The sequence below is a fragment of the Gigantopelta aegis genome, chromosome 5 (genome assembly GCF_016097555.1).
Source record: "Gigantopelta aegis isolate Gae_Host chromosome 5, Gae_host_genome, whole genome shotgun sequence".
Classification (NCBI taxonomy): Eukaryota; Metazoa; Mollusca; class Gastropoda; order Neomphalida; family Peltospiridae; genus Gigantopelta; species Gigantopelta aegis.
In genome coordinates, this window is record NC_054703.1 from 25598333 (window position 1) to 25618057 (window position 19725).

The 19725-nt window shown below is 41.7% G+C and overlaps 1 protein-coding gene across 1 annotated transcript in view; it reads right to left on the reverse strand.

Moving 5' to 3' along the window:
- The window catches only part of LOC121373030 (protogenin B-like), a 47130-nt gene that overhangs the window by 13451 nt on the left and 13954 nt on the right, over window positions 1–19725 (reverse strand). The window contains exons 6-15 of the mRNA XM_041499473.1: window positions 15861–15987; window positions 15056–15193; window positions 14620–14769; window positions 12334–12525; window positions 6274–6393; window positions 5581–5769; window positions 4890–5151; window positions 3654–3787; window positions 2303–2467; window positions 1451–1582 (exon numbers count right to left, since the gene is read on the reverse strand). Coding sequence (XP_041355407.1) covers window positions 1451–1582; window positions 2303–2467; window positions 3654–3787; window positions 4890–5151; window positions 5581–5769; window positions 6274–6393; window positions 12334–12525; window positions 14620–14769; window positions 15056–15193; window positions 15861–15987 — 1609 coding nt within the window. The remainder of the gene's footprint in view (window positions 1–1450; window positions 1583–2302; window positions 2468–3653; window positions 3788–4889; window positions 5152–5580; window positions 5770–6273; window positions 6394–12333; window positions 12526–14619; window positions 14770–15055; window positions 15194–15860; window positions 15988–19725) is intronic.

The window sequence follows — 19725 nt, forward strand, 5'->3', positions numbered from 1 at the left end:
AATTAACGACTACATGGGACAAAAACACGGCAACGTTTATACAGGGTCGGAAAAACTAGAGCAGAGTTTAAGGGTGTCACAAATTAACGACTATATGGGACAAAAACACGGCAACGTTTATACAGGGTCGGAAAAACTAGAGCAGAGTTTAAGGGTGTCACAAATTAACGACTACATGGGACAAAAACACGGCAACGTTTATACAGGGTCGGAAAAACTAGAGCAGAGTTTAAGGGTGTCACAAATTAACGACTATATGGGATGTACAGAAATCAATAGTCTAAGCTAGCAGCCAAGTTTCAATCATAAATAATTAAATTTCCATTATATTCTCTACAATCTTTATAAAATCCACTAGCCATGGGATCAGTGATTTTAAAAATTTACTAGCCACGATTAAAAATTCACTAGCCCTACTTTTCTTTAAGTTAATATAATTTTACTAAATAATAGTAATAATCAGATATGTCACCTAAAGAGGGGTAGGGGTAGAGGCAGAATATTCATATTTATAAAATGGACTTAACTGCAACATTTGACCAAAGAACATTTCTCTAACCGTCAGGCATGGGAATAGTAATTATTTACTAGCCCATCACTGAATATCACTAGCCATGGGAGTGGGGCTACCATAATCTAGAAGCCCTGAATATAATGTCATCCCATTGGTCTAGACATAGCAACAGTTTGTTCATTTCCCGATGAAAGTAAAAATTATGTTGTCAGGGAAGGTAATTTTGTATGGGCAGAGTTGTCTTTGTTTACAGACCAAAAATAATAAAACATTAAGTCTGACCTTTTAATGTTATTATTAGTAACTATGCTTTGAATTTAATTATAAGGATTGTCTGTTATTTCTTTTACGTTCATCAGGGTCCAAACAAAAAGAATCATCCGCAAACTTATATGAGATCAGCTTTGCCGATTCACAGTTTACGGATGATTTTTTTGGGTCATATCCCAATGAACGTGAAAGAAATAACAGACAATCCCGTAATTCAATGTTTTATGAACAGGTAAGAAAACTAGTCGAAGTTAATAGATGACTGACAACGAACTTTTTTTTACATCTATGAACAGTTAAGAAAACTAGTAGAAGCTAAAAGATTGGGGTTTTTGGCAGACAACAAACTTAAAATACCAAAAATCACTGAGTGTGTTGATCATATTCATTCAACTGATTTTCGTGCTTCTATCCAATTAAGGTTCAAGCACACTGTCCTGGGCACACACCTCAGCTATCTGGGCTGTCTATCCAGGACAGTGGGTTAGTAGTTAGTGGTTAGTGAGAAAGAAGAGGGTGTAGTGGTCTTACACCTACCCACTGAGTTGTTCATACAAGCTGTGTGTGGGAGCCGGTACCGGGCTGCGAACCCTCTACTTACCAGCCTTATGTCCAATGGCCTAACCACGACGCCACCAAGGCCGGTTATTGATCGTAAGCACTTACCGGTCCTCTTCTGGTCGAGTCTGACGAGGAGCACATGAGACATGTCGCCCTCTCCCACCTGGTTACACGCCTGTAGCTTGAAGTAGTATGCCGCCGCCTTCAGTTCCTTCACCTCGGACTTCGTCAGAGCACCTGCAAAGCAATGCAAATTTTTTAATATGTCTTTAGGATTCCATCAAAATCATAAAAATTAAATATATGTTGCGGATTCCTTCTCATAAGCTTATATTTCTAATCCAAAAAGCACGGAATCCTTTTAAACTCATCTGTGAACGAACACACGCACAAACAAATGAATCATGTGAACAAATGTTTAATGAGACAAAAACAGTTACAGCAGGGCTCGAACTTATCGATGGCATCAACAGCAATTGCCGTCATTGAGATATAAATTGCCGTAGGTAGAGAGCATCGATAAAGCTCCTCAACAACAGCGAAATGTATATACCTGGTGTAAATTATCTGCCAATATTTAACATTTGCACATTTAAAAGATGTCTACATTTAACAAGACAGCCTTTCATTCAGGTTTATTTGCGGAAAACGACACTTAAAAATAAATTGCCATAAGCAGGCTCAAAATTGGATCGTTTCATCCATGGCAATTCTTTTACAAATTGCTGTGGGAGACAAATTCGTAAGTTCAAGCCCTGTTACTGGTATGTCATTTATGTTCAAAATGCACTGAAATCTAGTAATAAATACTGCACATAAAAAAATTGAATATTAAGTTATAATAAGGGAACACATCAACTTTAATTCACTACTATTATTTCTTGTTGCTGTCCGTGTGATTCTTTATTTCTTTCCATCAGTATATTTCGAACCCTGCCTAACAACACGAACACAAACCTGGCTTTGTGAAGTTTCTCCACAGATGTTGCTTTGTATCGTTCGACACATAGAAAATGATGTAAGACGTAATCTTCCCATTGGGCGATTTCGGCGGCTTCCACTGCAGTTCTATTGCCTCAGCAGAAAGTAGTCGGTATGTGATGTTGGTTGGGGCACTTGGAACTGCAAAACAAAACAAAACACAATCAGCTAGTTTACGACATATGCAAATGGCATGGGATGGATGAGTGAAGGAAGGAAGGAAATGTTTTATTTAACGACGCACTCAACACATTTTATTTTCAGTTATATGGCGTCAGACATATGGTTAAGAACCACACATATTATATTGAGAGAGGAAACCCGCTGTCGCCACTTCATGGGCTACTCTTTTCGATTAGCAGCAAGGGATCTTTTATATGCACCATCCCCCAGACAGGATAACACATACCATGGCCTTTGATATATCAGTCGTGGTGCACTGGCTGGAGCGAGAAATAGTCCAATGGGGCCCACCAACGGGGATCGACCCCAGACTGACCACGCATCAAGCTAATGCTTTACCACTGGACTACATCCCGCCCATTTTAATTTGGTGAAAACAAAAGTGACATTTTATAGATTTTTGAGATAATTTGTCAAAATGTTCTGATCATCCAGAGCTAGCCCTTATAAAACTCGAGGCTCAAATCTCTGGTACAATTTGCATGACATTTATTAACTTGTATCTCGACTTTCGAGCCTATAGGCAGCGCTAAAACAAATAACTTCCGGCTGAGTTAAAGTTCGAGGTGCACCCAACTTTTGATGGAGAAGTTAACACCTCAAATCCTGTGATTGTTGATAAATGTGAGGGTGTTGGGTTGTACTAAAAAATGGTTGGAACAAAAAACAAAAAACAATCAGCTGAATGGATACACCGAGGTGGTTTGATCCTGCGACGCAAGCACCTCAAGCAAGCAAACACTCAACCGACTGAGCTAAATCCTGCCCGCAGACGGATGGACAGGCGGATGCTGGATAGATTGGGATTAGAAAAGCTCCGCGGAGGTTAAAAAAAACACTCATTCATTCATTCATTCATTTCAACTTATTATCGTGCTTATATCCAATTAAGGTTCAAGCACCCTGTCCTGGGCACACACCTCAGCTATCTGGGCTGTCTGTCCTGGACAGTGGGTTAGTTGTTAGTTGGTTGGTGGTTAGTGAGAGAGAAGAGGGTGTAGTGGTCATACACCTACCCACTGAGCCCTTTAGAACTCGCTCTGGGTTGGAGCCGGTACCGGGCTGCGAACCCTGTACCTACCAGCCTGTAGTCCGATGGCTTAACCACTACGCCACCGAGACAAAACCATTGAGTAATCAATACCTTTATTGTTGTAGGTCACTACGAACAAGTAGGGTTCACTCTCTTGGCTCTTGTGACCATCCACTGTCGCCACGACAACAAATCTGTATCTCTTGTTCTGCTCCAGGTTTTCAATAGTAATACTTTTCTTGTTACTGAAAACAAAACAAAAATAAAAGAGAAAAATTATCAATTTGTTTTAACTGTATTTTTTTACTATAAAAACACAACATAAATTAGTTTGAGATTAGTTTGAAATCCTACATGAAAGGCCGAACACCGTTTAAATCCGAAACTGTAAACACATAACTTTTTTTCATTCCCTGAAGTGATTTTCATTTTATAACAGAAATATTATCAGGGATTGTCTGTTATTTCTTTTACATTCATCGGGGTATGAACAAAAAAAATCATCCGCAAACTGTCCATTTTCACGAACTGAAACTAGGGTCAGCACCTTTAATAAGAATTAGAAACCTAAACTTTGTTTTGTTTAACGACACCACTAGAGTACATTGATTTATTAATCAGCGGCTATTGGATGTCAAACATTTGGTAACTCTGACATATAGTTTTAGAGAGGAAACCCGCTACATTTTTCCATTAGTAGCAAGGGATCTTTTACATGCACCATCCCACAGACAGGATAGCACATACCACAGCCTTTGTTATACCCGTGATTTTGCACTAACTGGAATGAAAAGTAGCCCAATGGGCTTACGAACTGGGATCAACCGAGTGCTTTACCACTGGACTATGTCATGCCCCCTAGCTCTAGTCTATATCCCTATTTAAATATCACACACTTTTATTTTCTCTCTGTTACAGTGAAATCCAAATGTGTTAAAAGTTAGTAGATTAACTAAACTTAAGACTCCATTTTCACTGGCTGAAACTAGGGTCTGCACCTTTAACAAGAATGACGCACTCAACACATTTTAATTACGGTTATATGGCGTAGGACATATGGTTAAGCACCACACAGATATTGAGAGAGGAAACCCGCTGTCGCCACTTCATAGGCTACTCTTTCCGATTAGCAGCAAGGGATCTTTTATATGCACCATCCCACAGATAGGATAGTACATATCACGGCCTTTGATATACCAGTCGTGGTGCACTGGCTGTGATGAGAAATAGCCCAATGGACCCACCGATGGGAATAGATTCTAGACCGACCACACATCGAGCGAGCGCTGCACCACTGAGCTACGCCCTGCCCCAACCCCCCCCCCCCCTTTAACTAGAATTACTGACCTATTCCGACACTGTCTCCCATCATCAACGCGGTAGTTATCCAGCCTGTAACACACGGTGAAGGAGACCGCTGAACCCAGCAACCCCGTGTACTCCCAGGTGATCTTTACCCGTGACGACAGATCGAGAACCTCCGCCGACAGATTCTGCGGGACAGGGTAGATAGCTTTGTCGGTCGTTCGGAACTCTTCGGTCACTGTGCCAAACTTCTGCGAGCCGATACCATTAGCGTGGATTGTGATCTCGTACGTTGAATCATTTTCTGTAATTTTAAATATATATTTTTCGATATTTTAATAATATGATCTCATATGTTGAATCATTTTCTGTAATTTTAAATATATATTTTTCAACATTTTAATAAACAAGGCCCATATTTTCGAAGCTATCTTAGTGTTACGACATGGTAAAACCATTGTAGGCTATGATGTCACTATGACATGAACTGTAGTGACGTCACTGACTACAATGGTTTTGTGATTTCATAGCGCTAACATAGCTTCGAACAGCCCTAGTCAAATTATTATTTTTCTACACAGGTTATCTATGAAGGAAAGGAAGAAAATGTTTTATTTATCGCAATGCGATGTGGACTATTATAGACAGGGATCGAAATTAAACTCAATCCTGTTCTTACCACACAAGACATGTTATGGCCAGGAGTCGAAATTAATCTAAATCTGGTACTTACCCAGACCACACAAGACGTGCTTGAGTGCGGGCGATACTATGTGGACATCTCTAATGACATCGTCGCCATTCTTCAAGTTCCTCAGCACGATGTCATAGCTGCGGATATTCGACGCGTCACCTTCTATCGACCACGTCAATATGACACACGTCGCATTCACAAACCTGATCTGCAGTCTCGGAGCTGGCACTTTGAATACAAAAACAAAACAAAAAACATTACAGACTAAATTCAGGAAATTGTTGCTAGTTAGGAGTCCATATAAAACGAGAGAGAGAGAGAGAGAGAGAGAGAGAGAGAGAGAGAGAGAGAGAGAGAGAGAGAGAGAGAGAGAGAGAGAGAGAGAGAGGGTGGGGAGAGAGAGAAAGAACATGATAAAGGTATACACAGAGGGAGGGAGAGGGAGGGAGAGGGAAAGAGAAGGGGGTGGGGGGAAGAGAGAGAGAGAGAGAGAGAGAGAGAGAGAGAGAGAGAGAGAGAGAGAGAGAGAGAGAGAGAGAGAGAGAGAGAGAGGGGGAGAGAGAGAGAGAACATGATAAAGGTATACACATAAATTTCAGCTCAGTATCTTAAAGCACTGCGGGGGGAAAAAACCATGTGTGAGACTGACAGACGGAAGGAAAGAAGAGAAACTTACAGTCCCCAGTAGGACCAGTCGGAAACTAATACGTAAGAGCGGTGTATTTTACTTACATACATCGGAGACTGGAGTCTTGTGTGTTACCCACTTCCATCTTTCATCCTTGACATCCGGGAAGCCGACCTTGGTACCAGCCAAAACTATCACCTGATAGACCGTGCCGGGCTCCAGGTCTGAAGATTAAATCAACGTTAAACATTGCTTCATACAGTAAAGTTTGTTGTATTTAACGATGCCACTAGAGCACATTGATTTTTTATCTTATCATCGGACGTCAAACATATGGTCATTCTGACACTGTATTTTTTAGAGGAAACCCGCTGTCACCACATAAGCTACTCTTTTACGACAGGCAGCAAGGGATCTTTTATTTGAACTTACCACAGGCAGGATAGCACAAACAATGGCCTTTGTTGAACCAGTTATGGATCACTGGTCGGTGCAATTGCAGAACACTCAGGGTTTGCTTCATACAGATGGAAAGACATAAAAGAAAACATGGAATTCACTACCAGTGTAGTATAGTCCATATTGCATATAGTTTTACGGTGGCATTCAATATCAACAGTAATGAACTGACAGTCAGTAACATGGTCAAGGGATTACGAAGGAAGGAAGGAAATGTTTTATTTAACAACGCACTCAACACATTTTATTTACGGTTATATGGCGTCAGACATGCGGTTAAGGACCACACAGATATTGAGAGAGGAAACCCGCTGTTGCCATATCATACGCTACTCTTTTCGATTAGCAGCAAGGGATCTTTTATGTGCTCCATCCCACAGACAGGATAACACATACCACGGTTTAATATACCAGCCATGGTGCACTGGCTAGAGCGAGAAATAGCCCAATGGGCCCACAGACAGGATAATACATATCACGGTTTAATATACCAGCCATGGTGCACTGGCTAGAGCGAGAAATAGCCCAATGGGCCCACAGACAGGATAACACATATCACGGTTTAATATACCAGCCATGGTGCACTGGCTAGAGTGAGAAATAGCCCAATGGGCCCACAGACAGGATAATACATATCACGGTTTAATATACCAGTCGTGGAGCACTGGCTAGAGCGAGAAATAGCCCAATGGGCCCACTGACAGGGATCGATGTCAAACCGACCGCGCATCAAGCGAACGCTTTACCACTGGGCTAAGTCCCGCCCCGTTAAAGGATTAGGTTACAGTCACTATTTGCTATTACCATTTGTTTGATCCCTTATTGTTTTTAACATCAGTATATTTAACCTTCTGACTACTGCAGGCGAGATATCTCACCGACGTCACGCAAGTGCTTCACTACTGCAGGCGAGATATCTCGCCATTGGGACCTGCTTTACTAAATCGTATTTCCCGCAGTTTCTAATGAATCTTGGGAGGAAATGACATGTCAATTATATTTAGGGAACATTCTGGATTGCATATGGCGGAAGACTTGAACTGTCAGAGTTGAATATCGATCGGTAATTTGTGTTTGTAAACACCGGGTTTTTTTTGACGGATTTTTACATCGCGTAAGCAACAAAAATGGCGGCTGCCGGCGATTTGAATGAATTTTTCGGCAATTCTGACAGCGAAAGTGATGGTGAGTTTGAAGGTTTTACCGATGTCGAATATCGGCAAGCGTTAGGGCGAATGACAGAAGGAATGAATGGTGATGAATTGAGTGAAAACGAAAGTGAGGAGGAAAGCGAGGGTGTAAACATTGGCGACCCAATGCAAAATGCATATGATCACGGCTGGCTTTTTGATTTTAGACAGAATTCGGGACCACAAGACATACTGGAAAACGCAAGTGAGTACGATATTTTTAGTTTGTTTTTCAATGATGAAATTATCAATTTGATGGTCACACAAACAAAGGTATATGCCGACCAGTATTTTGTTTCAGTTGGTGGCAAAGAAAACTTGAAACAATTTTCAAATTTTCGGCAGTGGAAAAATGTTTCACCAGGTGAGATCAGGGCATTTTTATCAATTTTGTTAGCCATGGGAGTCACCAAACGTCCAAGCTATTCATCTTACTGGACAAATGATAAAGTATTTGAGATGCCTGGATTCAGAGAGATCATGTCAAGAGACAGGTTTTTACAAATTTTGCATTTTTTTCACCTCAATGACAACTCGAGAGCTGTGCCGAGGGACAACCCAAATCATGACAAATTATTCAAGGTGAGGCCATTTATTGACCTTCTCATTGCCAATTTTCAAAAATATTTCCTTCCTGACAGAGAGGTGAGTGTTGATGAAAGCATGATTTCCTTCAAAGGTAGGACAAATTTAATGCAGTATATGCCAAACAAGCCGCACAAGTGGGGAATGAAAGCTTGGGTATTGGCCGACGCCAAGACGGGGTATGTATACAACTGGCAAGTGTACTGCGGTAAGGAAAATGCTGTACGTGACCACGGTCTTGCTCATTCTGTTGTTACATCTTTGTGTCTGCCTTTGTATAACACTGCCCGACATGTGTACATGGACAACTTTTTCACCTCTCCTGCTTTATTTCAGGATCTTGCCGACAACCAGATGGGAGCATGTGGTACCCTGCGGGTAAATCGACGCGGTGTCCCTGATGAGGTGAAAGCATGTAAGATCAAAAAGGGTGACCCAGTTAAGGTTGTTAGGGATGACAAAATGTTATTTCTCTCATGGTCTGATAAGAGACAAGTAAATGTCCTGAGTACAATTCACAATTGTTCATGTTTTTTGAAACGCGTGAAGTCCAAGACGCACCCCAACTTCCACCGAGATGTTCAGAAACCAAAGGCCATCGAGTACATGGGTGGTGTAGACAGGGCAGATAAACACCTGAGCCACTATCTCAGTATCCACAGGTGTTGTAAGTGGTGGAAAAAAATGTTTTTTTATTTGTTAGAAGTTACATTTTGCAACGCACTGATTGTTTTGAGATGTTCAAAACCGGGCCTTCATGTCAAGCCGGAGAAAGTCCGACTTGCAGTCATTTATGGGTTGTTGGATGGCTATGAACGCTTAGGGTGCTCACGTGCAGGTAGACAAGTAAGTAACCCCCCCAGTCGTCTGACAGAAAGACACTTCCTGAGCGTGACCACCACAAAGATGCCGTCTGGTAGCCTGGTCCGCAAATGACTGTGTTGTATGTTCCGACAGAAAGGTAAAACGCCATCAAACCCAGTTCAGGTGTGCCAAGTGCTCTGTATCCTTGTGTGCCTTCCCATGCTTTGAGCGTTACCATACCCTCATGAATTTTAAAATCAAGTGCACAAAACAGCTCCATGAACCAGAGGATTAGGGCAAATCAAAAAAAAAAAAAAATTCTGTTGAAACAAAGACACACCACAGTATTTGTATATATTGTTTATTTATTGAAATTTAATTCTTTAATTTATTTGACCAATAAAATAATTCTACAATAAAATGTATATGACTAAACACCCAGTGTAAACTAAACACCCAATATACTTACTGTTTACTTGTTAAGGTTTTCTTCCGTCCGCAATCCTGTATATATGTACATAACATTGTTTATTTATTTATTTATTTATTTATTTGTTAATTGTTTTGTTTATTTATTTACTTACTTATTTATTTATTTAAATAACACAAAGAAAATATGATACATGTAATTAAATGTGTTATTAGGCATTCATAATGTTGTTTACTTGTTGATTTTTTAAAATTGCTATTTCTTGTTATTAAAAAAAAAAAAAAAAAGGCTTTTTGCCAAAAAAAAAAATACAAAACCCAAAAATAATGTTTATTGTTTCATATACATAAGTTATTTTATGCATTTCTTAAGTATTTCAGCCATTATATATGATCAAAGTTAGGTACCGGCTATAACTGATTTCCCCCAAAATTAATCCAGTACTGAGGGGAAATAACTCCGACGAGAATTCAGTAGTCTAAAGGTTAATGACGTCACTATAACTATTTGACATGAGGGGAATAAAGCAGGTACCTGCTGTAGCCAGTTATTTTATTTATCATGTAATTCAATAAAATAAAGTTTTAAAAATCAGATTTCTTAGTTTTTGTACACAAATTGAATACAATCAGTAGGGTTTAAGTTGGACGCCAAACATTAACCTTTAGACTACTGGATTAATTTTTAACAAAAATCACGTCGAGTGGGTACAAGTTTATAATTTTTACTCACATATTCACTTAAATGTTTTATAAATACATGAAATAAAGTTCATATATGAATCGGTAAGTATTATTTTTGTTTTTTTTTTGTAATTTTTATTATTTTTAGATCAGCTAATGGTAATTAAAATTAGGCAAAAAATTGAAAAAGTTGTTTAGTTACGGGCATTTGTGGCCAGCTGTCCAGTATTTATGTTCATTATTCCCGATAACAGTAATTTTCTGACCAGAATGTTTTTTTAAACCCAAACTACAATTCATATTGCAATATTTGGTAATTTTCGTTGTTGGTTAAAACGATCAAATTTATTATCAAATTAGCTGTCACAATCAGCTATCGATCCCTGAAAATGGCCACGACGTGCCACCATTGTAGTCAAGCGAAAATACTTGCCGAAAACCACTTTTTGAACTCAAAATTTCAAGGTATTTTCAATTGAAAAAATCAAAACAAAAGCCACCATTTCGAAAAAAAATCTTTTTTCTTTTATTATATTTCCGTTTCCGGTGAGTGTCGTGTGCAGACCTGTCAACCCTCCCGGATTCCGCGGGAGTCTCCCTGTATTTGATCAAATCTCCTTTCCCCTGTGCAGGAGACAGTTTCTCCTGTTAAATGACATTTTTGTAAGCATAAAAAAAAATCGATCCTCTTTGGTCAAAATAACATAAGGGAAGTAACTCTACCTTTTTTTTCTCATTCGGAAAATGTCGACTACTTTCGGTTTCTGAGAATTAACAGGCCGAATTGTCCCGACTGTTTAACCTTTGCCAAAGTGAAAATTGTGGGATAGCCTATTTATATTGTTAAAAAAGCACATGGAGTTTATAAAATGACGTGTTATTATAATGTTTGTTGTCATCGTAATGGCTACGAAGCGTGTTGCCGCTAATTCAACAGGCTGTGTATTGACATTCAGTGTTGCATATAAAAAATAAAAAAAATTAATGCCAAGATCTAAGGTTAAGAAGTATATATGACATTATATAGTATTCATATAACTTATTGTAATAATGTTTTTTTTAAATCTTGCGATTTTGGGTTAAATGGTGTGAATTTAAAAAATCTCCCGCTTTTTGACAAATTCTCCTGCTTTTTCAACACACACCTCCTGCTTTCTTTTGACTAAAGGTTGACAGGTCTGGTCGTGTGCAAAACGGTGGGAAATATGAATTGGGGAATGCACTGTATACAGTATACAGTATGTCGACTGACGTGACGTCGGGCGAGATATCTCGCCTGCAGTACTCAGAAGGTTAAGTAGCAACTTGGCAAAGTTAATCAGAAAATCTGTAGACAAATTCACGTAACATTTTGCAAGACAGAATTATTTTTTAAAATATCTATGCACATACACATGACCCATGGTTTTCAAATTAGCTTTTTAGTGAATTGGTAATGATATATATTCACCAAACTCAACTTTAAATCACATTCTAAAGGCAAATGACAGCTTAAACAGACATTCCTGAGTTTGCTGCAATTTCTAACATAATATCGACTCACAGAGAATTTTTAATGATTGTAATTACATATCAAATATATTTTTCTGCATAAAGTATTAGTACCGTTAAACATGTTTTTGATTGTTCTAATATTTGTACTAAATCAAATTTCATTTTCTTTCCTAAAATGTTTTTTTTTTCACATACAAAATTATTTGAAGACAAAATCCAGTTTGGGCTTCTTATAAATATTAACTAATTAAGACGCCCAGAATCACACTGAATATACAGACACTGATATTCTAAACAAGAAGAATACAGACACTGATATTATAAATAAAAAAATATATGTAATATGTAAATTTAATCGTAAAAATATTTTATTAGTCGGGAACATCTTACAATGCTGCGAACTCAGGAATGTCCCTTTCAAGCCATGCATCAACCTAGCAAGGTTTTTACAGTGTGATGTCATAAAGTGTGAGCTGCTGAAAATACTGTTAAGTGCGAAAAACTCATGAATCAACCGACCTTGGATAGTGAATGAAAACTGTGAGCCAGGAACTTCATACATCTTGATGTCAGCTTGTCCGTCTTCGTGGTAGTAGATCCTGTGCTGGATTATCTCCCCTCGACTGTCGGACGCACTGAGCGCCTCCCACTCCACACCAATACTCCTGGAACTCAGACTACGCACGGTTAGGGTCGGAACAGATTCTGGAACTGGGAAAAAAAAAAAGATAAATGAATTTATGGATGAATGGAATGAATGAACGAATGAAAGAATGAATGACTGAAATTTTTTTTTATTTAACGACTCAAGACATTTTATTTACCGTTATATGGTGTCAGACATATGGTTAAGGACCACACAGATATTGAGAGAGGAAACCCGCTGTCGCCACTTCATGGGCTATTCTTTTTGATTAGCAGCAAGGGATCTTTTATATGCACCATCCCACAGACAAGGTAGTGCATACCATGGCCTTTGACATACCAGTCGTGGTGCACTGGGTGGAACGAGAAATAGCCCAATGGGCCCACAGACGGGGATCGATCCCAGACCGACCACACATCAAGCAAGCGCTTTACCACTGGGCTACGTCCCGCCCCTAAATAAATGAACCGACCGACCGACCGACCGACCGACCGACCGACCGACCGAACTAACGGTTTAACAAAACCCCAACACTAAAGCAATGTTATTTAATCCTTTGGTAGTATCACTTTTCTTTTTAATACACATACAAAAGGGAGCTAAAAATGACTCCCCTATAACTAAGTCTCTCAGGAGTGATGTGGAGCCAGAGTAATGGCTCCCCTTTAATCGGCGATATCTGGACTATGGGGAGCCATTTAAGATATTACCCTATTGATACCATATAAATTCACATGCTAATAGGGAGCTAAAAATTACTCTCCCTTGAATTAGTTTCAGGGGAATGATGGGGGAGCAAGAATAATGGCTTCCCTTTAAACAGCATTGTCTGGACTATGGGGAGTTATTTAAGATATTACCCTGATATTGATACTATATAAATTCACATCCTAAGGGAAGCTAAAAATAACTCCTTGAACTAGTTTCAAGGGAGTTTTGGAAAATACCAACCGAGTCTACGTTAATTGGTTAACTAGACGAGGCTGATATTTTACACATAAAAAAACACGAGTAGCGAATTCTATTTAGCCTATAACACTTCTAAAATAGCATTTTAATTTGGTTTTTAGTAAATCACAGTATTAAAGTCACCTCCATCGGTAATATGTCATCACAATTAGCACAAATTGTCCACATTATGGATTTTAATGAAATCTTACGAAAGCGTTTGTCACAGGTATACAGGTCTTGTTGGGTTGTAAACAAATGACCCATTCATAGCAACACATTGAAATGACCCATTCACAGTATCACATTGTTACCTAGAGACCTTGCAACTTTGCATATACCTTTGAATTTGCATACCATTATTAACCGGGTTAATACACTAAATTATCACATGGGTTTATGACATGGATATCATGGGTAAGTTATAGGATAAAACCACTTACCTCCCTCTTGTGTTTGTACGACTGTGCGTCGGTCACTGATGCTGGCTCCTATAGTTATAATCTCTTAATGATGTATAAAACCACTTACCTCCCTCCTGTGTTTGTACGACCGTGCGTCGGTCACTGACGCTGGCTCCTATAGAGTTATAATCTCCGATGTATGAAACCACTTACCTCCCTCCTGTGTTTGTACGACCGTGTGTCGGTCACTGACGCTGGCTCCTATAGAGTTATAATCTCCGATGTATAAAACCACTTACCTCCCTCCTGTGTTTGTACGACCGTGCGTCGGTCACCGACGCTGGCTCCTATAGAGTTTATAATCTCTGATGTATAAAACCCTTACCTCCCTCCTGTGTTTGTACGACCGTGCGTCGGTCACTGATGGCTCCTATAGAGTTATAATCTCTGATGTATAAAACCACTTACCTCCCCTCCTGTGTTTGTACGACCGTCGTCGGTCACTGATGCTTCCTATAGAGTTATAATCTCTGATGTATAAAACCACTTACCTCCCTCCTGTGTTTGTACGACCGTGCATCGGTCACTGACTGGCTCCTATAGAGTTATAATCTCTGATGTATAAAACCACTTACCTCCCTCCTGTGTTTGTACGACCGTGCGTCGGTCACTGACGCTGGCTCCTATAGAGTTATAATCTCTGATGTATAAAACCACTTACCTCCCTCCTGTGTTTGTACGACCGTGCGTCGGTCACTGACGCTGGCTCCTATAGAGTTATAATTGCTGATGTATAAAACCACTTACCTCCCTCCTGTGTTTGTACGACCGTGTGTCGGTCACTGACGCTGGCTCCTATAGAGTTATAGGACCGGACCTCGATCGTGTAATTCGTGTACGGCTCCAGCGCAGTCAGTGTGTAATTGTTCTGCTGCGCAAACATCGTCTGGATTTTACCTACACAAATACAAACAAGACAGTTTGTAAGATGCTAGCTACATTCTGTCACATTAAAAAAGCATTTCTAGTTTTGTATTGTTATCGCAAAACTAAAAGTTATTTGTATTTAGTGTACTTCAACAAATGATTTAAAGAGTATGTTTATTGAAAATCTACTCTGAAATACTCGAGTCGAGTCGGGCTTATGTCACGTAACACACTGACCAACAATATAGAGATTTATCTAGTCATCATAGCTTGCCAATGAATACAGTGATTGCAGGATAAATATTTATGCACTTACCATCATTTTTCGTGTAATAAATAGCTGTGGTTAGAATGGGCTTCTCTGGGTTTGTGGTGGGCTGCTCCCATCGTAGAAAAATGGTGGTAGGAGAGGTAGACTTGGCTTCTTTTATTAATGGAGCCGGCGGAACACCATCTGCAAAGGTAAACGTTGGTTTTGTTTAACGACACCACTAGAGCACACTGATTAATTAATCATTATCTTTTTTCAACTATTTCATAATCCTGATATGTAGAAATAGAGCACATTAATTATATTAACGGAGCTGGCGGAACACCATCTGCAAAGGTAAACGTTGGTTTTGTTTAACAATACCACTAGAGCACATTAATTATATTAACAGAGCTGGCGGAACACCATCTGCAAAGGTAAACGTTGGTTTCGTTTAACAACACCACTAGAGCACATTAATTATATTAACGGAGCTGGCGGAACACCATCTGCAAAGGTAAACGTTGGTTTCGTTTAACAACACCACTAGAGCACATTAATTATATTAACGGAGCTGGCGGAACACCATCTGCAAAGGTAAACATTGGTTTCGTTTAACAACACCACTAGAGCAAATTAATTATATTAACGGAGCTGGCTGAACACCATCTGCAAAGGTAAACGTTGGTTTTGCAGGTAAACGTTGGTTTTGTTTAACGACACCACTAGAGCACACTGATTATATTAACGGAGCTGGCGGAATACCATCTGCAAAGGTAAACGTTGGTTTCGTTTAACGACACCACTAGAGCACATTGATTATATTAACAGAGCCATTCGTAATGTGTGGATTATTTACAGTAAAACTCACCTCTAGTGAATATTTCCAGTCTGGCCGTTGCAATGAATTGTCCTGCATCGTTGGTAGCCATACACTGGTAATACCCTGACTGTTTCAAACCCGCATTGATTATGTTCAGCGTGTGCTTAGACTTCAGCTGCAAGACAAAATAAATTCAACACTAGAAACAAGTCTAACTGAAGAAAAGAAACAAAGATTTTTTTAAAGTCGCAGATGGTGCGGATTTTGAGAACAAGTATAAAGGAAATGTTTTATTTAACGATGCACTCAACACATTTTATTTACAGTTATATGGCGCCGGACATATGGTTAAGGACCACACGGATATTGAGGGAGGAAACCTGCTGTCGCCACTTCATGGACCACTTTTTTCAATTAGCAGCAAGGGATCTTTTTATATGCACCATCCCACAGACAGGATAGTACATTCCACAGCCTTTGTTACACCAGTTGTGGAGCACTGGCTGGAACGAGAAATAGACCAATGGGCCCACTGACGGGGATCAATCCCAGACCAACCGCACAGCAAGCGAGCACTGTACCACTGAGCTACATCCATCCCCTTCCATTCAATAACTGAAATCAGACATTACGTTTAGGGGAAATGGCCGAATATACTGGCTAGGGGTCTTTTATATGCATCATCCCACAGACAGGATAGTACATACCACAACATTTGTTATACCAGTTGTGGAGTACTGGTTGGAATGAGAAATAGCCCAATGGGCCCACCGACGGGGATTAATCCTAGACTGACTGCACATTAGGTGAGTATTTTACCACTGTCCAGGAGCCTAATTCACTAAACTCTCGCAACTTTGCAATGTCGCAGTGCAATGCTAAAAGACTTGCAAAGAGGATGCTTTGTTGTTTAACAGAGCCTGAAAGACCTATGTGAATTAGGCCCTGGACCATACACTGCTTAGTCACAATCGCATATTTATCACTATCAGATAATTCAAATCAGATACTACATATTTGAGAATGGCCGAGTAACTCCATTCTTGAAAAATATTGGCAGGGATCATTTATATGCATCAAGCCTCAGACAGAATAGTACATCCCACAGCCTTTGTTACACCAGTGGTGGAGCACAAACTGGAACAATAAATAACACAACGGGCCCACCGATGGGGATCGATCCTAGATCCGACTGCAAGAAATAACACAACGGGCCCACCGATGGGGATCGATCCTAGACCGACTGCAAGAAATAACACAACGGGCCCACCGATGGGGATCGATCCTAGACCGACTGCAAGAAATAACACAACGGGCCCACCGATGGGGATCGATCCTAGACCGACTGCAAGAAATAACACAACGGGCCCACCGATGGGGATCTATCTTAGACCGACTGCAAGAAATAACACAACGGGCCCACCGATGGGGATCGATCCTAGACCGACTGCAAGAAATAACACAACGGGCCCACCGATGGGGATCGATCCTAGACCGACTGCAAGAAATAACACAACGGGCCCACCGATGGGGATCGATCCTAGACCGACTGCAAGAAATAACACAACGGGCCCACCGATGGGGATCGATCCTAGACCGACTGCAAGAAATAACACAACGGGCCCACCGATGGGGATCGATCCTAGACCGACTGCAAGAAATAACACAACGGGCCCACCGATGGGGATCGATCCTAGACCGACTGCAAGAAATAACACAACGGGCCCACCGATGGGGATCTATCTTAGACCGACTGCAAGAAATAACACAACGGGCCCACCGATGGGGATCGATCCTAGACCGACTGCAAGAAATAACACAACGGGATGGGGATCCCAGACCGACTGCAAGAAATAACACAACGGACCGATGGGGATCGATCCTAGACCGACTGCAAGAAATAACACAACGGGCCCACCGATGGGGATCGATCCTAGACCGACTGCAAGAAATAACACAACGGGCCCACCGATGGGGATCGATCCTAGACCGACTGCAAGAAATAACACAACGGGCCCACCGATGGGGATCGATCCTAGACCGACTGCAAGAAATAACACAACGGGCCCACCGATGGGGATCGATCCTAGACCGACTGCAAGAAATAACACAACGGGCCCACCGATGGGGATCGATCCTAGACCGACTGCAAGAAATAACACAACGGGCCCACCGATGGGGATCGATCCTAGACCGACTGCAAGAAATAACACAACGGGCCCACCGATGGGGATCGATCCTAGACCGACTGCAAGAAATAACACAACGGGCCCACCGATGGGGATCGATCCTAGACCGACTGCAAGAAATAACACAACGGGCCCACCGATGGGGATCGATCCTAGACCGACTGCAAGAAATAACACAACGGACCCACCGATGGGGATCGATCCTAGACCGACTGCAAGAAATAACACAACGGGCCCACCGATGGGGAAGACCGACTGCAAGAAATAACACAACGGGCCCACCGATGGGGATCGATCCTAGACCGACTGCAAGAAATAACACAACGGGCCCACCGATGGGGATCGATCCTAGACCGACTGCAAGAAATAACACAACGGACCCACCGATGGGGATCGATCCTAGACCGACTGCAAGAAATAACACAACGGACCCACCGATGGGGATCGATCCTAGACCGACTGCAAGAAATAACACAACGGGCCCACCGATGGGGATCGATCCTAGACCGACTGCAAGAAATAACAACGGACCCAATGGGGATCTATCGACCGACTGCACAACGGGCCCACCGATGGGGATCGATCCTAGACCGACTGCAAGAAATAACACAACGGACCCACCGATGGGGATCGATCCTAGACCGACTGCAAGAAATAACACAACGGACCCACCGATGGGGATCGATCCTAGACCGACTGCAAGAAATAACACAACGGGCCCACCGATGGGGATCGATCCTAGACCGACTGCAAGAAATAACACAACGGGCCCACCGATGGGGATCGATCCTAGACCGACTGCAAGAAATAACACAACGGACCCACCGATGGGGATCGATCCTAGACCGACTGCAAGAAATAACACAACGGACCCACCGATGGGGATCGATCCTAGACCGACTGCAAGAAATAACACAACGGGCCCACCGATGGGGATCGATCCTAGACCGACTGCAAGAAATAACACAACGGGCCCACCGATGGGGATCGATCCTAGACCGACTGCAAGAAATAACACAACGGGCCCACCGATGGGGATCGATCCTAGACCGACTGCAAGAAATAACACAACGGACCCACCGATGGGGATCGATCCTAGACCGACTGCAAGAAATAACACAACGGGCCCACCGATGGGGATCGATCCTAGACCGACTGCAAGAAATAACACAACGGACCCACCGATGGGGATCGATCCTAGACCGACTGCAAGAAATAACACAACGGGCCCACCGATGGGGATCGATCCTAGACCGACTGCAAGAAATAACACAACGGGCCCACCGATGGGGATCGATCCTAGACCGACTGCAAGAAATAACACAACGGGCCCACCGATGGGGATCGATCCTAGACCGACTGCAAGAAATAACACAACGGGCCCACCGATGGGGATCGATCCTAGACCGACTGCAAGAAATAACACAACGGACCCACCGATGGGGATCGATCCTAGACCGACTGCAAGAAATAACACAACGGGCCCACCGATGGGGATCGATCCTAGACCGACTGCAAGAAATAACACAACGGGCCCACCGATGGGGATCGATCCTAGACCGACTGCAAGAAATAACACAACGGGCCCACCGATGGGGATCGATCCTAGACCGACTGCAAGAAATAACACAACGGGCCCACCGATGGGGATCGATCCTAGACCGACTGCAAGAAATAACACAACGGGCCCACCGATGGGGATCGATCCTAGACCGACTGCAAGA